This window comes from Sebastes umbrosus, chromosome 12 (assembly GCF_015220745.1).
Source record: "Sebastes umbrosus isolate fSebUmb1 chromosome 12, fSebUmb1.pri, whole genome shotgun sequence".
Classification (NCBI taxonomy): Eukaryota; Metazoa; Chordata; class Actinopteri; order Perciformes; family Sebastidae; genus Sebastes; species Sebastes umbrosus.
This window is the reverse complement of record NC_051280.1, coordinates 23,880,985-23,901,551: the sequence shown is the minus strand read 5'-3', so window position 1 is coordinate 23,901,551 and position 20,567 is coordinate 23,880,985. Positions and strand designations below refer to the sequence as shown.

The 20,567-nt window shown below is 41.0% G+C and overlaps 2 protein-coding genes across 3 annotated transcripts; one reads left to right on the top strand and one right to left on the bottom strand.

Moving 5' to 3' along the window:
• The first annotated feature begins 1,046 nt into the window (after positions 1-1,046).
• slc35a3b (solute carrier family 35 member A3b) lies at positions 1,047-15,367 on the top strand. 2 transcript variants are annotated; one of them, XM_037786537.1, is made up of 8 exons: positions 1,047-1,265; positions 7,482-7,728; positions 7,939-8,081; positions 9,604-9,726; positions 9,914-10,088; positions 12,921-13,039; positions 13,164-13,297; positions 14,453-15,367. In XM_037786537.1, the coding sequence occupies exons 2-8, from the start codon at positions 7,524-7,526 to the stop codon at positions 14,544-14,546; spliced, it is 993 nt and encodes a 330-aa protein (XP_037642465.1). In that variant the 5' UTR covers positions 1,047-1,265; positions 7,482-7,523; the 3' UTR covers positions 14,547-15,367. The 2 variants fall into 2 exon arrangements, with proteins under 2 accessions (XP_037642465.1, XP_037642464.1); XM_037786536.1 differs by lacking the exon at positions 1,047-1,265 and adding an exon at positions 3,587-3,799.
• A 276-nt stretch (positions 15,368-15,643) lies between these two features.
• Positions 15,644-19,773, bottom strand: fam78ba (family with sequence similarity 78 member Ba). The gene is made up of 4 exons (XM_037786546.1): positions 19,594-19,773; positions 18,493-19,419; positions 18,052-18,331; positions 15,644-17,459 (listed from the first exon to the last, which is right to left on the bottom strand). The coding sequence occupies exons 2-4, from the start codon at positions 18,831-18,833 to the stop codon at positions 17,217-17,219; spliced, it is 864 nt and encodes a 287-aa protein (XP_037642474.1). The 5' UTR covers positions 18,834-19,419; positions 19,594-19,773; the 3' UTR covers positions 15,644-17,216.
• Between the last annotated feature and the right edge of the window lie 794 nt (positions 19,774-20,567).

Here is a 20,567-nt window from a genome sequence, read left to right as displayed (position 1 = left end):
CCAATTTCATCATTAGCAGGCTATATATATATATATATATACATATATATATATATAAAAGGGCATTGGTTAAGTACTTTACAGTAAATAAAAAGTAAACCTAGTTTAACATTCAGCTAAACGTCAATAAAGAAAAAAACAAAGATAAAGTATTAGGTAATAGGAATAGAAAAAAAAAATGAGAATGTACTGTATATATAGAAGATAATATACAATAATTCCTGTGAGGGTATTTAAGTGTCTTACATCATTATAAAGCATTGTAAAGCATTTTGTAACATGAGTTTTGATAAGTGTTATATAAATAAACTTTATTTATTTATTTATTTACTTATTTAACGTTCAATTAACTTAAAGCCAAATTCACCTTTTGGGGTTTTTTGTTTTTTAATTTTATTGTTATGTTTGGTGTAAAGCATTTTGTAACATGGGTTTTGATAAGTGCCATATAAATAAACTTTTTTACTTATTTAATTATTTATTTATTTAACGTTCAATTAACTTACAGCCAAATTCATCTTTTTTTTAGTTTTTGTTTTTTTTAATTGTATTGTTATGTTTGTTGTAAAGCTTTTTGTAACATGGGTATTGATAAGTGCCATATAAATAAACTTTTATATTTATTTATTTATTTGACGTTCAATTAACTTAAAGCCAAATTCACCTTTTTAGTTTTGTTGTTTTTTAATTTTATTGTTATGTTTGGTGTAAAGCATTTTGTAACAAAGGTTTTGATAAATGCTATATAAATAAACTTATTTATTTATTTATTTAACGTTCAATTAGCTTAAAGCCAAATTCATCTTCTTCTTTTTTTTGTTGTTGATGTTTTTTTAAATTAAAGTACTATACTGTTGGTGTAACACCATAAAAGGTTGAAAGCAACAACTGGAGCCTTTTAGATCCCATTTACATGGATGTGAAATTTACTCATTATAAGGATTATTTTAATATGACAAGGTTACGCATTTTGAAACCTAACTTTATTTTCTCCAGCAGGAGTCACCAAACGTTTGGAGTCTGCTGCCAGCAGCTTACATGTTGACTCTTGCATTCAGCTTAGAGACGGAGCTTTTCCACTCCGACTGCTGCTACAGACTACTCACTGTTCACAGCAACATTTTCCTACTTCCAGCTACTTCCAGTTGTCTGTGTCTTGGCTACACGATTAACTTCATAAAGGAGCAAAAAAAGGAGAAGACTATCCAGTGAATGAGTGTCCGGACACTTTCACCTTCGTCTCCTGCTGAGATTCAGACCGACAGGTAAGTTAACTGTATGATGGGGAGGTTGAGAAGGGGCTCCTCCAGGAGGCATGGAGGAGAGATGTTAGACTATCAGGAAGCAGATGAGATTGTCAATCATTTTCTCTGCAGACACATCTGTTATAGATGTGTTAGTCTGTAGCCACACCTGCCATATTTTCAATCTGTCATAAAAAACCTCCAGGAGCAGTTTGAGCAACTTTATTATCTGCAGAAAGCTATATAACCATCAGAGGAGCCTTTTATTAGATGGGCTTGTAGAAAAAACTGTTAATTCCTTCATTTACTCACACCTTTCCTTCCTACGTCGCCTGCTGTCGGATTCACATCCTGGTGAAATTATGATCAATATTTGTTCAGGTCAACACCCTGTAAAACAAATGTATAATCCTATAGAGGTTTCCTCTCACACAGGTCCACGTCACCGGCTTTCAGGTAAATGGTTTGTTAGACTCAGTTGTGGCCAAAATCTCAGCTCAGTCCTGAAACATCTTTGCGGTGTGACCTGTTTGTCTCACTAGTGTTGTGTTACCTTATCCTGCAAGGTGGAGCAGACCTTTGGTGGACACTCCACCCCTCACCAGGGCCACAGACACCACTTTCTTTGGCCTGAGTCCACCACATTATCTGTTTTCTATGTTATCTGATACTACATCTGCTTTAGAAAAAATGTAGAGTACTACAGTGTGCTACATGTGCACCTTGATCCAGATTACTTCCAGTGCTTAAAGTGGAAAAAAGTGCCGGTTAGTGCCGGTACTCCCCTTATTCACATGTTGGTGTGTGCATCGGCCGGTATCAACAGTCTCTTGCAACTTATTCCTATTAGTTCATTATTTCTTTAAGCATGTTAAACTGTGTCAGTCATAATCAGTTGTGATTTTATTGCTATATATATACTTGGGCTATGCATAGATGATCAGAATCGCTTGTTGACCAGTTGAGAAATTTGCTTCTGTTGTGAACGGCCAGGCTTCAGCTTGTGTGCCGATCGGCGCTTCCGTTCCCTTACGCTGGCGCTGCATCGTTTAGATACTTCGTTATGAATCTCCCAGAGAACCTGATATGGAGAAGGCGGAGGAGAGTACCGGCAGCTTGTGAGAAGCTCCCACTTCAAGCTCTGCGAGACGTCATATCCGTTTCGTATCCGTCAACCAAAACAAACCGCAGCGAGCCGAAAGGAGAAAGCAGAAAACGGTGGAGGGTCTGCATGGATACGACCTGCACCCTCCCATTTTAAATTCAAAGTGGTAAACACTACACATCTAGTAATGTTGTAATGTTGGTGGAGATCGGGTGGTAAAAAGTGTGGAAGCTGTGCTTGTGTTTCTGCAGCTCACACCTCTTGTGTGTGAATCAAGGTATGACGTGAAGCACAAGGAAGTGCAGCATGCCAGTAACCCTTATTATATAAAGACATATGAGAAAAATATCAGTACATCACAATACTTAACAAATCTCCTTTTAAGGTACATTTTGAACAGATAAAAAATGTGCGATTAATCACGATTAAATATTTTAATTGATTGACAGCTCTAATTATATTCCATTTCTGCCAATAGATCCCCCTAAATGTTACACACTGTTCCTTTAAAATAAAGTTCTGTATAGGCTGTGCAGGATGACGACCCACCAATAGGATGCTGCTCATTAAGAGGTTAAATATTCTATATTCTTGCAGCTGTCTCAAGTACATTTTAGCAAACAATTTTATAAACAAGTGTGAAGATCCTTGCATAGCTGGCAACTGAAAATGAAAGTCGATAGTGTTCTTAAAATGTGCCTAGAAAGAGAGAGAGGAGAGCTTGTTTGACGTGTGTAGAAGAACACACACACACACACACACACACACACACAGACATGGACACACACTCACAGAGAGGGACTGTGCCTCTGCTAAGCAGAGCCGCTGCATAAGGAGTTCAGTGTGTTGAACACACCCCACCTCTTGTTTTGTCAACAGGTCTTTGGCATTCGTGGACGGTTGTGCAACCTCTGTCTACTAAAGCGGGATATAAAGGAGAAATTATACGACCATGTTATGACATGGCTCAGTGGACTTTGTCTCTCAACTTCTCAGTAAAAGTAAAAAACATAATTTACACATTCTAGTCTGTGTGCTTGAAATAAGAGACTATTGATTTAACTGTAGGAGGGAAAAACCTATATTATGATCAGTCAGATCCATTAACACAAAGTCCGGTGCCAACAACAACACCTGAGCCATTTGCATGTTTTACCTAATAAAAACAGTGAATGACCGTTCACAGTTCCTCCCACCACTTGGAGTGGGTTGTGGCCAAAGCAAACTGACTCCACAAGTGACATCGCTGCAGGGTTGAGTATGGTTTGCATCTCATATTCTGCCTTCTGTGCACAAGGATTTTTTAAAATTGTGGGAGCGTTTGGATGAGGTGGACAAAGAAAAGTGGAAGTGGCTGGTCTGAGAAGAGATGCTTCAGTCAGGAAACGTGAGGCAAAAGAGTGAAGAATGTCAGTCTTCAAGACTCCAGGACGCCGTAGTTACAAAACTGGTAATAATGACCTCATTACCCTGAACTAATTAATGCGTGATTAACAACTAAACACTCAACAGGGCTAGTAGATGAGATGCAAACTGTTTTAGTAAAAATTACATCAGACTTGTTGACTGCTGAAGCCTTGACTTCTTGTGACACACCATGTGTTTGCGTGTGCCAGTGATGGAAAAAGTAATCAGACCCTTTACCTAAACCTGCTGTAGGCTGAATATTTTTGGCGTCATTGGGCAAAAATTCCATAATAACGTTTCATCATATTGTAATTCAAGTGTTCGGAGAGAAAACTAGACTTCTGCGGCTCCTCGTGGCTCTGTTTTCAGGCTTTAAAAAGCCTGTGACGGGAGTCTTTTCATTAACACACAACTGCCAATACTGACAAGATCCTTCACGATAGATTTCCTTGGTATGCCCTTCATCAGAATGTGGAGAATGTTATCGTTTCTGTCAGACCTGATAAACCAGCTCAACGATCGCTCTCGTGTTTTATCAGAGATGAGCTAAACAGTGCACTACAAGATGTTTCTGAAAACATTTGAGGATAGAAATTACATTATAGTAACAGAATATTGATTTGTGGCAGTACTGATTTCCCCAGACTGTAGTTGATCAGTCAGAAGACTGAAAAACAGTTCCCATCCACATAATAATATAAAATAAAATGCCTCCTTAATAATAATAATGATAATAATGAACAAATGCCTCTACAATAACAAACAATTAAGGAAACTGAAATATTGTTTTTATTTTTCCTTTTACCCTCCTTTAAAGTTTCCCCAAATAAAATACACTTAAAGAAATGGGTATAAAGGGTTTCATTGAAAATCAACAAATGAATAGAATAACAAAATACAGCCTGCAGGCGTTAGGCTATCGTGAGGCAAGCCAGATTCTTGCACAAATAGCACCTAAACGTGCTAGTGCAGGTAACCCAATTGATTGGTATTTATTTTTTTCCCCCAACTAGGATAGTTAACACTCTCAATAAACAAAACAAAAAGAGCACAGAATCTCAAAAAGGGCCTAAAACAGACCAGAGTTTCTGGTTTGGCTGATAACACATGTTGCATGTAGTGAAGGTCAGAATGACACTGCAGTTTCCCTCCTCTTTAAAGCCCTACAGAAAGGGCGTACTTTTCTCTCGTCTTTGCCTTTCCATGAAATATTGGATTATTCTATAAAATATATATAATACTTCTGTACTTTTACTTGCAGGGAATAGGATAGTAAATGCAGGATTTTACACAGCAGTATTGGTACTTTTACGTAGGTAAGGATCTGAGTACTTCTTCCACCACTGAATGTTATTTAAAAAGGTAAAATAGTGGCTATGAATACTCGGAGAGTACTTCTGTTTTTGCTTTAATTACATGTTTTTATGAGATCCTAAAATGTAGTTCACCTTTATTGCCTCAGAGGACAAATACAGTTAAATGGATATGAGGAAGCATATAAAAACTCTTCCTCTTGCTTCATACAACATCACTGAATTCACCATTAATTATTCACCTGAACAGTTTATGATATTGTGAATGGTATCATTGTAAACGTTGGCCATCAAAACATAGGGATAGACATCACCTTTTCCGTGTTATCACGTTTGGCACAGGAGATATGATGCAAAATACATCATTTGGTTATGGTGGAAAGTATAATAGCTGCCTCAAGGCGTTTTTGCGATGGCTCCATATCTGAAAATGTTCAGGGCTCTTAACTGTTCAAGTGTATCAAGTTTCATGCCTTTATAAAAAAGTGAACATCACTTTCACATATCACCTGGAATATAACCCACTGCTACTGAGTCAGGGCCTCATCAGTTGGAACATGTTTATATTGACAATGAGGTAAGAGTGAGAAAACATAAGATAATGGATAGAGAATTAATTTCTTAGGAAAGTCTTTTGAGTTTTTGTATTATTTTGTGTTTCTGCTGCTTAGAAAGCCATTTACAAACGGCCCCAGTAACAGAATTCAATGCAAAGTTCTGAAGATCTGTCAAATACAAACTGCACAAAGTTACGTTTATTCTGATAAGAAATGTTGTTATTGTTGTTATTCATGTAATTTATCATTTTAAAGCTCTTTTTGTGCTCTTTATGTTGGAACTATCCATAGGCACATAAGATCAATATGGAGTTAGTTATAAGGGCATTTGGAGTGGCATTCAGAATTTGCCCCATTGCAGCATTAGAGGTCAAAGGTCAAATTTTCTTGACCTCAGTGTCATGACAATGTGACCGATGGATAGATTATAGTCTAAGCTTTACAACGATATATAACTTCATGATATTGTGTGTTTGTTTCCCTCTTTTATATTGGATCTATGTGTCAAATGGCGAAAAAAGATGGACACATTTTGATGATGGAGGGATGAGAAAAGGAGTGATAGCACATAAAAAGCTACCATTGCTGCAATGCTATCATGCATTTTCCAACACTAGGGACATAGACCTTTAAAAAAAATCACTGTGAGGCATGGTCCCTCCAAAGTGGCACGACAGCCAAATTTTGGGGGTCTGGCTCATGGACTATAGGGGGTCGTTTGGAATTGGGTTAACGGCAAATGATTTTTTTTTCAGATTACCTGTCTCATGCAAGCTTTAAGTAAAAACACAAATACAAAAGTGTAAAAATACTCCATCACAAGTAAACATCCTGCATAATATCAGTAAAATGTATTAAAAGCATCAACAAAACATACTTGTTCTGCAAAAAAATATCCCCCTGTGAGTGATATATTATCATTACATTATTAGATTATTGATACTGATTAAACAATGTGTTCTGCTACAAAGAAAATAGTAATTTGTTGTACTTTTCTCTCGTCTTTGCCTTTCTGTGAAATATTGGATTATTCTGTGAAATATATATAATATTTCTGTACTTTTACTTGCAGGGAAGGATAGTAAATTTGGGACTTTACACAGCAATATTGGTATTTTTACGTAGGTAAAGGATCTCTTCCATCACTGAATGTTATTTAAAGAGGTAAAATAGTGGCTATGAATACTCTTTGCCTCAGAGGACAAATACAGTTAACTAGATATGAGAAAGCATATGAAAACTCTTCCTCTTTTAGAACGTGTGCAGAACAAACTAAAATGGGTAAATCGTTAACCAGTAGTGTAATATAACAAAAATAGAGTTGAATTCACATGTTGTATAAAGGGAAACAGAAGGCTGTGTTTAATTGATGACAAACTGCTGGTCACCTGAAGTTTCAGCTTCACCAATGATTCACTGATCCCTCCTTCCTGAGTCTGAATCAGCAGTTTGTTTCTGTTGGTGGAGGACAGATTGCTTTGTACTTTGATTTGCACTGTAAAATATATGTTTTTCCCCTGTCCCCATTATTGTCATGTCTGGTCTGATGCTTTGATTTATGTGCTCCAGGATCACAGGAATGCCCTTCACTGCCTCAGGCTGGACTTTCTGTTTAACTACCCTTTAACTGACCAGCATTCCTGATTATTCTACACTGTCTCTCCTCTCTCAGTCTCTTCAGAGACCTCCTTCACTCGTCTCCTTTGCATTTGACTTCCATGCTCCCTCCAAAGCAGCTCAAGGGCTTAAGGACACTCTCTAATAGTCCCTTAGGAGCTGCAGAGGTATGCCTCATTTCTCTGACTGAACCAGACTCACTCATTTGTCCTCTGTTTTTTTTCTGTCCATCCCAAAGACTCCTGGGTCGTCCGCCGACTCGGGCACAGAGACCTCCACGATGGTGTTGTCCTCGCCACACTCCTACAGGCTGAAGTATCTGTCTCTGGGGGTGCTGGTGCTCCAGACCACCTCGCTGGTGCTCACCATGCGCTACTCCCGCACCCTGAAGGAGGACGGCCCACGCTACCTGGCCTCATCTGCCGTGGTGTCGGCCGAGGTGCTCAAGATCCTCGTCTGCACCCTCCTCGTCTTCATGGAGAACAGTGAGTAGGAAGAGTGGGGAGGGATTTTCTTTCTCTTCTTAGTCTATTTGCGGGTGTAGATTTGGCAAAATCATATAAATGCCCCCCTAATCTTCTTAATACCAGGGTGGCTGACTGTCAGATCCTCTCTGTCTCTTCTCTTTTTGTCTCCTCACTCCATGGGTGGTCCCTTCATTAAACTACTGACAACACACTCTCTGTCTCGGCCAGATTTCAGTGTGCAGCTGCTGAAGGAGGAGATTGTGAACAAGCCCATGGAGACCATGAAGTTGGCCATTCCTGCAGGGATCTACACACTGCAGAACAATCTGCTCTATGTTGCCTTGTCCAACCTGGACGCAGCCACCTATCAGGTAACACATGAATGAGCTGGTTCACGTTCACAACTGGTTTCTGTATGGTTTGGCATTCGCCGTTACTGCGTAGCCATGAATTTACAGAGCTCGGTATGTGTCAGGGGGATGTTTTTTTTATTTATTTTTTATATATAAATCTTTACTTAACCAGTAATTGCCTTCAAATTACAAATTATGTTCTCAATTAACTGTTTAGTGTGTTCATTATACTTGTTGCTTTCCATCAGTTTCTACGCTCAAATTACATTAAGAGATTCATGCAACATCTAGCTTTTGAGTATCAAACACTGAGCCAATTAGACCATCAAGTTTTTGGTTTTATTCATCACATAGAAAAGTGGATAGGGTCTGCTTTAATTTAGACATCCAGAGAGCGATGTTGTGTTTACAGTGTTAATCAGAAGCGTCCACTTGAATGTCCCATTGATATGGTAGGCCTACCGTATTTATGACTTTATAAGTGTCAATCTTCTGATACTGTAGTCTAGAGCAGAGTTAGTGATTTATGATGTTTGCTGATGTGCTTTAAAGGGATGATTTGACATGCAGGAAATGCAGTTATTTATGCTTTTTTTGCTGTAAGATAGATGAGAAGACTCTCATATCTGTCTGTTCAATAGAGTGCTCCAGGGATGACGTAATTTTGTAGGCCAACCAGGAAGTTATCATCGCCCTGGGTTCCCTCGAAAAAAATTGGGTCTTGGATTGTTGCTGAAAATAAGCTCTATGGCAAACAAATGTTTATGATACTTACACATTTTGTTCAGGAAGATAATCTCCACAAATGAACACCACAAAAGATTGAAAAAAGTCTTGCAAGACTCGCTGCCCAACAACCTATCCTAACTATGATATTCATCAATGCCTAACCTTAATTATTCATCAATGCCTAACCTTAACTATTCATCAATGTCTAACCTTAACAATCTCACAAGAGTTTCCCCAGTTTGATGGCTCCCTTCTAGCCACTACCTTATAGTCTGATAGTGGTATCAATCTTCTCATCCAGCCTAACTCTCGGCAAGAAAGCAAGCCCAAGTTACTAATATAACTGCTATTATTAACCTTGTTATAAGTTCCTAGTATGACACTGAAATGCAGCAAAAGCATTCACTATTTTTGAAAAATGCCATATTCGTTTTTACTTTCAGTCACATATCAACTGCGTTCTCACAACTTAAACTACATGAAAACCAAGATTAGAGTGTTCTCAACTTCCAATTTCAAAAATACAACCTCATTTGTCACATCTGAAGGCAGTGAAACTTCTCAAGTCCGGACACCCTTTCCTTTCCTAGCTATTGCTCAGTGGTTTTACCCACAAACTGACGTTGTCTGTTCATATTATTTGCCAAATGGGTTGGGCCACATCTGTACAGGACACACAATACAAATGACATGATAAAATAATATTTGTTTAGTATTCAACATCTCTATAGTGATCTTTCTAAGACAGGATGTTCTCCTGTCATATTTACATTACTTACTTAATGGTGTGTTTGTGTTGCGGTCTACACAGGTCACGTACCAGTTGAAGATCCTCACCACAGCACTGTTTTCTGTCTCCATGCTGGGGAAGAGGTTGGGCTTCTACCAGTGGCTCTCCCTGCTCTTCCTCATGGCTGGAGTCACTCTAGTGCAGGTAAGCCAGCAGACACTGAAGCTGCAAAGTCCTTCAGCAATTAACAAATGCACTTTTATCCGCTGCATGAATGTGGAATATGACCTTAATGACTTTTAGTCCTAAAGAGTTATATTACTCTAGTTGACAGATGTTTTAGTCCTCTGCCAGTCCCTGCGTGTGATGATCTATGTTTAAACCTCCGCAGTGGCCCACAGAGTCTGAAGGTGACTCTGAGCAGAAGGTCCTGTCTGCAGGCTCACAGTTTGCGGGACTGATGGCCGTGCTGATGGCCTGCGTGTCCAGCGGCTTCGCTGGAGTTTACTTTGAGAAAATCCTTAAGGAGACTAAACAGAGTGTGTGGGTCCGTAACATACAGCTGGGTGAGTATCTATGGCCTCTGTTGTTTGGTAAGATGAGACGATTATGTGTGTAAGATAGATAATAAGACTTTTAAGCTAACCCATCCTCCTGTCACACCCACATAAGTTCATGTTCTGTGTGATACCATCAGGAACTGATATAATGTTTCATCATTTTCCAAATTATTTCTAAATTGTAGCTCATAGCTTCAGCAAAATCTTTTCTGAAATGTCAAAGCACATCTAACTGAAAAGTTAAAGCTGGGTTAAGGGATTTTTTGCAACCTGGCAACCCAAAAGTTTGTCTTATGGATGGGTTATTACTGACCTATTATAAGAGTGTAGTTTTTAAATACTCATAAACCATGTTTGGTTAGAAAGTTGTACCAGAAAACATAAACATTTCCTTTGTTCTGACTGCTGAAGATGTGAGTAGTGTGGTGTTAAAAAAAATGCATGTCTTCTGAGGCTTTGGATGAAGGTCTTAGAAAAAGACCCTGATGATGTCATCAGGGTTAGGATGCAGCGTTTTTGGAGCTTGACCCATACAAGGGACTAAAAATCAGGATATCTCAGCCTGTGCTGCTTTGATTTTCCTGATTCTTTTTTTAATTTATGTCTTGTGAATCCCCCATTTTACGGATGTGCAATTACCAAATTGCTGGAGTTCCTCTTTAATTTTGATATACAAAATGGTGAGCACCACATCATACTGTATCTGTAATAAAGCTGATAGATCAAACTAGCTGAATCTTGTAAAATACTCCCTATTGTGTTAAAAAGGTGGATTTCAGCCATGTGAAATGTATCTCTCCTCTTCCAAGTCATCGTTATCTACTGACACAGGGGAAATATTATACCATTGAATTTCAATATAACAGACAACACTGTTTCGGTGCGATCCGATAGCGCAAATGCCCTGAGTAGCGAGTCACCGGATCGATTCCCGGTTGGCCGGATAGTTTGCTGCATGTCATTCCTCTACTCTCTTTCCCCAAATTTCCTGTGTTTCTCTCTCCACTATCACTATCAAATAAAGGCATAAAAATGCCCAAAACATAATCACTGTTTATTGACACACCTAATATTGGCACACTCCACTGCCACATTCATATCTTTAAAAATATGAAAAGGTGTCGCTGTGGATAAAAGGAAAGAAACAGATAATGCTTTTATAATAACAATTATTATAAAAAAAGAAATTGGGTCACTTTTGCAACATGACTCTTCTTATCTCTACATACAGTAGCTGCAAGCCTCTATTGTATTATTGTTATGCCTCTTGATTCCGGCATCACCGCCTGTATCTCATATGATACTCCCCATTAACACTGAGGCACTGTGTGCCTGTGAAGGCGAAATTATATATTGTTTGTGATATAAATATGGCCACCTTGTTTTTGTTCATGTTGTTCAGAATGTAACTGCTTTGTGTGCTTTACAGTCAGTGTATTGCAGGAGAGTTTATGTGAAACTAAAAGACTTACAGTTATCACACAGCAGGAAATAGTTGTGCGAAATAGTAGCAATGAATTCATTCATAAAACTTTTATTTCAGTGCCATTGCTTGTTTTCTCGTATAGCCTCATACACCAGACTAACAGGTCTGGCCTTCCTCCCATCATAGAGGCCACAGATGAGAAGGGCCATGTTAATAAAAGTGACTGATTATCTTTTTGAAAGCTGATCAAGAGGGTTGCTGCTTTTATTCATGCTAGACATAACAAATTCTTTACAGCTATAAAGGTGGCAGTGGATTATGCCAGCGTTAGACGGGTCAAGGAAACAATGGTTTTGTATTACATTGAAGCTCAACAGCATAATATTTCTTTCGTGTCACTAGATTACAAAAGAGGAAACAACTTCCTCATGAGGTTCACTACTCATATGGAAAACAAAGCAATAGTTACCTTTCTCGAAAAACCTGAATTTTGTTTGTGTGTTAATGACAATATTCTCAGATCAGGAAGGGAATCTGGTGAGATTTTGAATAATAAGAGCATTGTAGGTGAAAAATAAGACTCTGAAGAAGAGGACTGTTGGAGATGCAAAAGACTCTTTATTTGCATAAAAGATCTGAGTTTGAGTCTCTGCAGAGGTTCAACAAACTGGTTCATATTTCCGGGTACATTGGTTTATCAAAAACGTCGTAACCCAGACAACTGTCCCCGTTGGCTACCGTTGGCTACCTTAATCAGTGTGATGATTAAAAGTGTAGAGTTAACAAACATGGCGCATGTTCTGGTCTTATACAAATTACAAGATATTCCTTCAGTCGGTCAGGTCATTAGTGCAATGTCAGCATGTTTTGACATTAACCCTTCTACGCCAGTATATTGTACAGAGGTTATATATGTATATTTATAGTGCTCAACATAGGCCTGTAAGTGTGGAATTTTTCCACCATCTCTTACAATGTCTTGTTTGTATGTATGATACAATTGATGATGCATTTGGTAAGAGCAGAGGAGGTGTTCTGCAAAAACAAAAATGAGTTAATGAGTTCTTTTCTTCTTATTTCCTCTCGCCAAAATCTGTCTCTCTCTCTCTCTCTCTCTCTCCAGCTGCACACTTCCTAAGATGACCTGTTATTTGACCCTTATGGTTTGAAACATCCTCCTTTTAAAAGAGGTCTGTGTTCACAAAATGCCTAATGAGAGGTTTGTGTGAATGAGGTCGCTTTACTTTATAACAGAGCAGAGGGCAGGAGGTTAAAAGGTTATACAGACAGACTCTCTCTTCCTCTTTCAAACAAAGCAATCAGTTGTAATTGATGCATGCATTAAGGAAATGACTGTCTGTGTTTGTGTTGAACAAAAACCTCACCTCTCTGTCCCTCCTTGTCTCCTCCAGGCATGTTTGGCTTTGTTTTTGGCTTAGTGGGAATGATAATGTACGACGGCCAGAGGGTGAGACAGTCGGGCATGTTTCAGGGCTACAACACCATCACCTGCACAGTTGTTGCTTTACAGGTTGGATCATTTCTCTTCATTCTGACAATGAATTGTCATCGAAAAGCATTTGCTCTTATTGTTCTTGTTCAGATGTGCCTTCATGTTTCGTGTGAATGAGTACCTTCTACCTCTCTGCCTGCAGGCTCTGGGCGGGTTGATCATAGCTGTGGTTATTAAATATGCAGACAACATTCTCAAAGGATTCGCCACCTCTCTGTCCATCATCGTGTCCACACTCATATCATATTTCCTGTTGGAGGACTTTAACCATACAGGGTAAACGCATACATGCTCATGCACACTCCCAAAAGGCTTGATTTTTGCAAATAATTACTCATTATTAATAATTTGCCTGCTATTTTTCAGCCATGCTAGCGGTCTCTCAGCAACTATTGAATTGATTGACATGTATCCTACCTACTTTGATGACCCCCAGAATTTTCCTCTAGCACCAATATGAGTGATATCTCAACAGCTATCGGAGGGATCACCATGAAGTTTTGTACAGACGTTGAGGTTCCCCAACGGAAAGAATTGTATAAACTGTGGTGATCCTCTAACTTTTAATCTAGCACAACAGGAGGTTAAAATTACAATCGGCCAATACTTTGGTTTATGACTAGATATCTGCAAAACCAATGACATTACCATCAGCCTCAGCTGTAGGCCTACTTTGTGTTTTGTGCTAGCTAACATGCTAAACTAAAACGGTCAACATGGCAAACATTAAAGGAGCAGTTTGTAGGATCTGTAGACTCTAGCAGTGAGGTTGCAGATTGCAACCAAGCGACTATCGTTATCGACTCCGGCCCAAACCGTGTTTGGTTTTTCCGTTTTGGGCTACTGTAGAAACATGGCGGACTCCTTGAGGAGGACCCGCTCCCTATGTAGATATGGAGGGCTCATTCTAAGCTAACGAAAACACGAAGATTCTTAGTTTCAGGTGATTATACACTAATGAAAACACAGTTATGAATATTATATTCCATTTCTGCGAATAGATCCCCTGAAATGTTGCACACTGTTCCTTTAATTCTTTGAGCCTCATGGTGTTTTACTCTCTCACCAGTATGTAGTCAGTTCACATTCGTCTGGCATCTCTGAGTGCTGCCTGCTTTAACTTCATCACATGGGTGAACCGAGATACGGGCCAGTGTTTGGGATTTCTGATCCCTCGAAATGTTACACACTGTTCCTTTAAACCTGCTATACATCATGAACATCATGTAAGCATTGTCACTGTGAACATGTTAGCATGCTGACGTTACCATTTAGCTCAAAGTGTCTAAGCACAGCCTCAGGGAGCCGCTAGCATGGCTGTAGACTTGTTTAAATGACATGAGCTGAGTTCACAATTGATTGTTCATTGAATTCACTTTTAATGCCTCTTTATTTTCTCTCTTTTGTTTCCTTTTCTCGCCTTTCTCTCAGCGTATTTTTCCTAGGGGCAGTGCTGGTTATTGCTGCCACATTTCTCTACAACCACGATCACAAACCCGCCAGTAGCAGCGCCATCAAAGTATGAACAGAGACCTCTGTGAAGTGTGCCACCTGACAGAGGTGACGACAGACCGAGCAGGACTCTGTGGACTGTGACAGCGAGTCTGGCATGAGGAAATTAAGACCGTGGGAAAAAGTGGAAGTGATCAAATCTGTTACTGCTTAACAACTACAGCAATCTCAACAGCCGTTGAGGCTGAATGTTCCCGTCACTCCGCTGGGAAAATGCTGCTTTGCACAGAAGATTGGGGTCAATAATATGAAATACATTTGCTTTGTATATGTATTTTTTTAAAGGTTTTTTTTATAAAATACTAACATGGGTACAGTGGAGTGAACTTTCCATGTCAGCAGACAATGTTGCAGTAAAACTCACACACTGTATGACAGCATAATCCCATGGAAACGTACTATAAGTGCAATTTACAGGGACCAGGAGGAGATTATGATGAAACCATGGCTTCATGGATATTTGGAAACCAATATTTTATAGTTCAATATACTGTATGTGTAATTATGTGTTATGGGATATGGGGAAAGGGGTGTATTTTCTATAAGCCTATTAATGGTGCTGACAGCGCCTGCCTCAAAGAGAGGAAACTCCTTGACAGAGCTTCCATCTAGTGGTGGAACGAGGCGCAAACTTGCTGCAAAAGGGGAGGGGTTACCTTTGGTCAAAGATGCTGAATGTCCTTTTTTATATGAGATGAGATGAGATGAGATATGACTGCTTTGACCTTGTTGTTCACAGACTGAGTATTTATATCAAAAACACTTATTCTACTGATATTTAAATGCAAAATAATGGTCTTTGTGAAAGAACAAATGAATAAATTAAAGCATCCAGCTCTGCCTTGATCTTTTTTCTTACTTCAAAGTGAAATGAATGGAGCTGTGTATGTGTGCACGCTCTCTCTCACACATACACACACACACACACACACTAATGCATACACACAGAGGCACACCCATGAATATTTTGATGTTGTTTTTTTTTCAGTTCCAGTTGCAGCGCACTCGGAAAAACCAAACCAGTCTCTATAGCAACAGATGGCTGAATGAGCTGCGGTGCCGCGACAAATAGACACACTGAATTAATATAACCTATTTTAACCTCTTTGAGTGTTTTACATTTACAACAGACATTTTTTATTCAACAATGACCCTGACAGATAAGAAAGAGATTGAAGCAGATGAACAAAAAAATACACATCTTTCCTATTTTGCTCCCTGTTTTTGTTCACAGTCACAGATAACCTTTGCATAGTTGTGGATTTCAGAGCAAATGAGTGGACGGAGATAGTGTGTGTGTGTGTGTGTGTGATGAAGTGGTGGACAGACAGGGGGAGAAAAGGAGCAGGCAGATTGGGAAGGTGAGGCGCGAACCTGGAGTGAAGCACAGATGGAGGATGAGTCATGTGACTCCTGTGTGGAGTGGCAGGCAGGGACTTGGACTGAGCCCAGGATGGACATACCACGACACTGGAAACCTTCATCTGTCATAATCTGCACACGTCTACTGCAAAATAATATCCCTGAAACTGTGATATTACCTCATACAAACCAGTGTTAAATAATGGCACTAATTACAAATCATTTCCAAAATGCAGTCTGGTTTAATTCCACACCAAGGACACTACTAAGAGTACCTGATTGTAGGAAGATTTATGTAACTTGGTAGTGCAACACGGCCTGATTAGTGCCACATCAAATCTATAGTCTGAGTACAATTCGGCCCCGTTCCAGCTCTTGTTTTAAATGTGTTGTATGGCACTATTCCAAGTCATTTACACCACACTTATAGAAAGCATAGCTGACATTATTTATTTAATGTGCTAACAGGACAAGCTCCTTTCTCTGATAGTTTGTCACCCATCTGAATAAAATATCAGCAGCACCACAGAGGCGAGGGAGTCGTCGGTGCATAAGTTTGGTGTATTAGCAAAACTCCAGTGAAAACTACAGCAGATTTTCTTCCAGACTTTTATGCAAGGTGGGTGCTCTTAATACAATCTGATGGATGCATGAGTTAATCTTAACCTAAAAAGATTCATATAATACTTTGTCTCTTTTAAATTCTCCTTAAATACATCCTTTAACTCTGGTGCTGAGTGTGCTGAAGGCCGTTGTTGGCACTGACGAGGTTTAACCAGCCTGCAGGTTTTTGTTTGTTTTTTTCTTTTGGCTGGCTTTTCAATCAAAATGTCTTCAGGTATCAAGTTATACAAAACAAATGCTATTCTTAAACTTCTCAAGGACAGTTTTTTTCTTGTCACTCTCACTCTCTCATGCAATAAGATCTACATAAGGATGCAGGATGCAGTTCTCGTTGTGGGCTAATACCTCCGGTGGCGGTGCGTCTAAAAACAGCGTTCCTTCTTCGCTAAAAAAGCAGGCAGAACTCTTTAATGCGGTCCAAAACTTGTCGGGAGCCAAAAAAAAGGCCTTGATGCAACCCGGGCCCTTGACGCTAGTTTGTTGTCGACTTCCATTCTGACGCTGTGCAGCGTCAGATCCAAGATGTTTGGCTTGTTATAATGGTCCACTTAAATCTGTCAGGGATATTGAGCCGCTGGCATCTTGAGCGTGGGGAAACCATCACTTCTCTCTTCTCTGATAGACTTCGTGACTTCCATCACCTTCATCTGCAAGAGGGGAACAATTATATTTGTGTCTGTGCATCCATTTGACCCTCTTATTTTGGCGGTATGACCACTAGTGGCGCCCCTCTCCGTGGCCTCCACATGAGCACTTGGGCGTCGTTGGCGTTCGGCCTCCCCAGCGCGTTGGGAGGGATGGGCTCCTGGTAGTTGAGGATGTGCGGCTGCTCCTGGTAGGGACGACCCACCAGCGAGGCCCGAGAGCCCAGAGGCATGTCTGGGTCCACGGCAATGTCCACCCGCATCCGCCACCGCACCGTCTGCAACACGATGCGCTCCTGGAGGAGGAGAGCAGCAAAATGTTAATATGGTCGATACTGAATATGTGTGTGTGCATGGTGCGGTTTAATTTGAGGAGTGTTTTGTTAAGTTGATTGTGCATTATGTCCTAATAGGCATGTAGTTAATGTGCATCCTAATAATGGTGTAAAAAGTTTGTCCCGAGATACATAAGCTCTTGAATAATGAAGAAAACAAGCCTGACAACCTTCTCTATAATAGCCTAAAAAGAATATAACTCTTCCACAAAGACAATACACGAGTACTGTCAGCATTTTGATGCACATTTGAAGCTTGACTGATTCCTGACGGGCCATTGCAGGGGCTTCATTCAGCAGATGATGAGGTACTTTGTAACTTTACACCAGAAAGGAAAAGTGCAGGGGGAGGTGATTACATCATACTCAGTGTGTGCGTGTGTGTGTGTGTGTAATGCAAGAGCAGTCTCCAAAGATGTATAGCCAGTGTTCTTCATTAAAACTGGGAAAACATATCTGTGAGTGTGAAAACACTGGAAAAATAGTCATGAAGATATGAGTTTGATGCAAATGGGAACAAACTGTCTCATCTCCGAGTGGCTTTGTGTCCTACCTTGGTGACGGAGTTCATGGCCACCAGCCAGGTGATGAAGCTCTGGTCCCTGGTGATGTGGGTCAGCATGGGCGTGTTGCTGTTGCTGATGGGCACTGCCCAGGTCACGCTGGGGTAGAAGTTGTCGTTCATGCCGACCGTCAGACGGGACGGTTTGGACGTGGGTCCGGTCAGGGTGACCGTCTCGGTGGTGTTGCCGTACCAGGGGTAGCTGACGCCATCCGAGTCGCTGATGGCCTTGACCCGACCCTCTCGCAGCTCTGGTAACTCCCAGCTGGACCTGCGGCAGCGGACAAGAAGAGGACAGAGTGAGAGGCTTGTTTTTTTTTTGCAGTGGCAAGTGCAGGGTTTTGGTCTAGAGATGTTCTGAGTGTGCACATCCAAAGAAACTCATTCAGTAGCAAAAAAGTGTATGTGTGATAGGGTCTGGTATACACGTACATGCCAATATCCCCATAGGTGTTGTAGAACTCCATCTGGGTACACGCCTGGATCCAGCCCACCACCCAGGTCTCATTGCGGGGCACCGGTGGCATCACAACCCCCGCCGAGGCCCTGAAGTAAGGCGTCTTGTAACGGAGCACAATCGGTGAGTTCTCCTCAATGATGGTGGGACACTGGTCAATAGAGGCGGACACCTCGTACACCACAATGTTCTCCCGTCTGATGCGGGGCTTGCATGCAATGCTCTGAATACATCCCATAGTGCAGGCGGCGGCAAGCAAAATGAGCAAAACCAGAGAAGAAGAAGGGAGCAAATGATACCTGGCCAGTATGCACATCAGTCCCCTCCGGGGTCCACCCTTGCACTGATGAGAGAGCAGATCTAACCTTTTAATTGCCCATCATCTCTGATTGGTTGTGGGGAGGGAAAGAAAAAAAAGGATGATGGGGTTGGGGATAGGGAGTATCACAGTCGACATTGATCAAACAGAAAATGGTCCAGCATCATATTGTTTTCAGGATGATATGGAGGTGAGATTGCAGCTGGGCCTGGGGGGGAAGTATCACAGATCTCCGCAGCCTCCTCCCCCCGGTCTGCCTGCTGACTGCCGCACTGCCCTTGGCGCTCGTCCCCAGAAACTGCAATCCGGCCTCCCCTGGGCTGCTGCTGCTGCTGCTGCTGCTCCACCGTGGCTCCTCTGCTCCTCCTCGTCGAGTCCTCACGTCCGGCTGCACGTCGGTGCCCCTTGATCCTGCTGCTGCTGCTCTGCTCCCGGCTCTGCGCTGTCATGTCAAGTGGCGACAGGGCAGCACAGGTGCGTCAGAGGAGAAGAGGAGAGGAGGGGGGATGCTAGATGCCTTTTGTTTGCTTTGTGGCTTCTCCTTGTTTTTAGCCCTCTACATCAAACTCTTCATCACCTTGACCTACATGAAAAGAAGCTTCATCAAACGAGCGAGAAATGCGTCCTATATAAAGACAACACAGGGCTATTTTTTTAATATTTTCCTCGCAATGTGCTTCCATTCTTGGGGATGCATGAATGGTGCATCATGAATGGAGGCAGCATTTTAAACTGTGCAGAAAAACGGTGACTATACCCAGAATATTCTCGAGCATCTCTCGGTCGGTCGTCTCATCGTTACGTTTCCTCGAGCTGGTCCGGAGAGCATCCCTTTTTTTGTAGCCGTCTTGTCTCCAGCTCGGAGGGTGCTGATGCTGGAGAGCGAGAGAGAGAGAGCGAGAGGAGGGAGAGAGGAGGGGCGTCACCCGACCTCTGCATTGAAAAAAAATAACAAGTGCAAGTGGGCGTGGCTACAGACCATGCGTCACTCCCTACGTGGAACCCCATTGGTCGCTGGGAGTCACCAGCGGAAGTGGTGTCGTTTTTGCTAGTGATGGGAATTCAGGCTATTTTTAGTGAGCCAGATCATTTGGCTCAGCTCAACAAGAAGAGCCGGTTCCTTAGGCTCCCAAACGGCTCTCTTCTCTTTTTACTAGTGATGGCGAGCTGAAGCTTCATGAAGCATTGAAGCTTTCCAGCAAATTGGTTCGGAAAAGGGTTCATTTCTCGAGGCTTCATGTGCACACGAAACCCCCTGGTGGCCAAAGAGTGTCAAACAGGCAGATATGATCTTAACCATATGATCTGTGATGTACTGTATTTTGCGCCAGTAAAGGCTGTTCGGAATGACTATAAACAATGAAAAAAATATATATTACTATGTATTCCATTTTTATCTGTATAATATATATATAATGTCTATTTTCTAGTAAGTATATTATGAGTATATAACATACATGTATAATAAACTGTAATTGTTTTATGAGTAATGCATCTTATGTGTGTAAACCAATCCTTTGGTCAATAATTGTATTGTAGTGTAGTGTAATATAATATAATAATGGCAGGAGGGGTAATATTAGTGTTCTGTTTTACTTCTGGAAAGTGGCATTGGTTCAACCAGTGAAGATCTGAACCACTTGCTGAACCAGTCACGTGGTATGGCCGGGCAGCGAGGCTTCGGACATCATCAATGACGTTGGTCTAAAACGATACAAGCCTTGATACGCG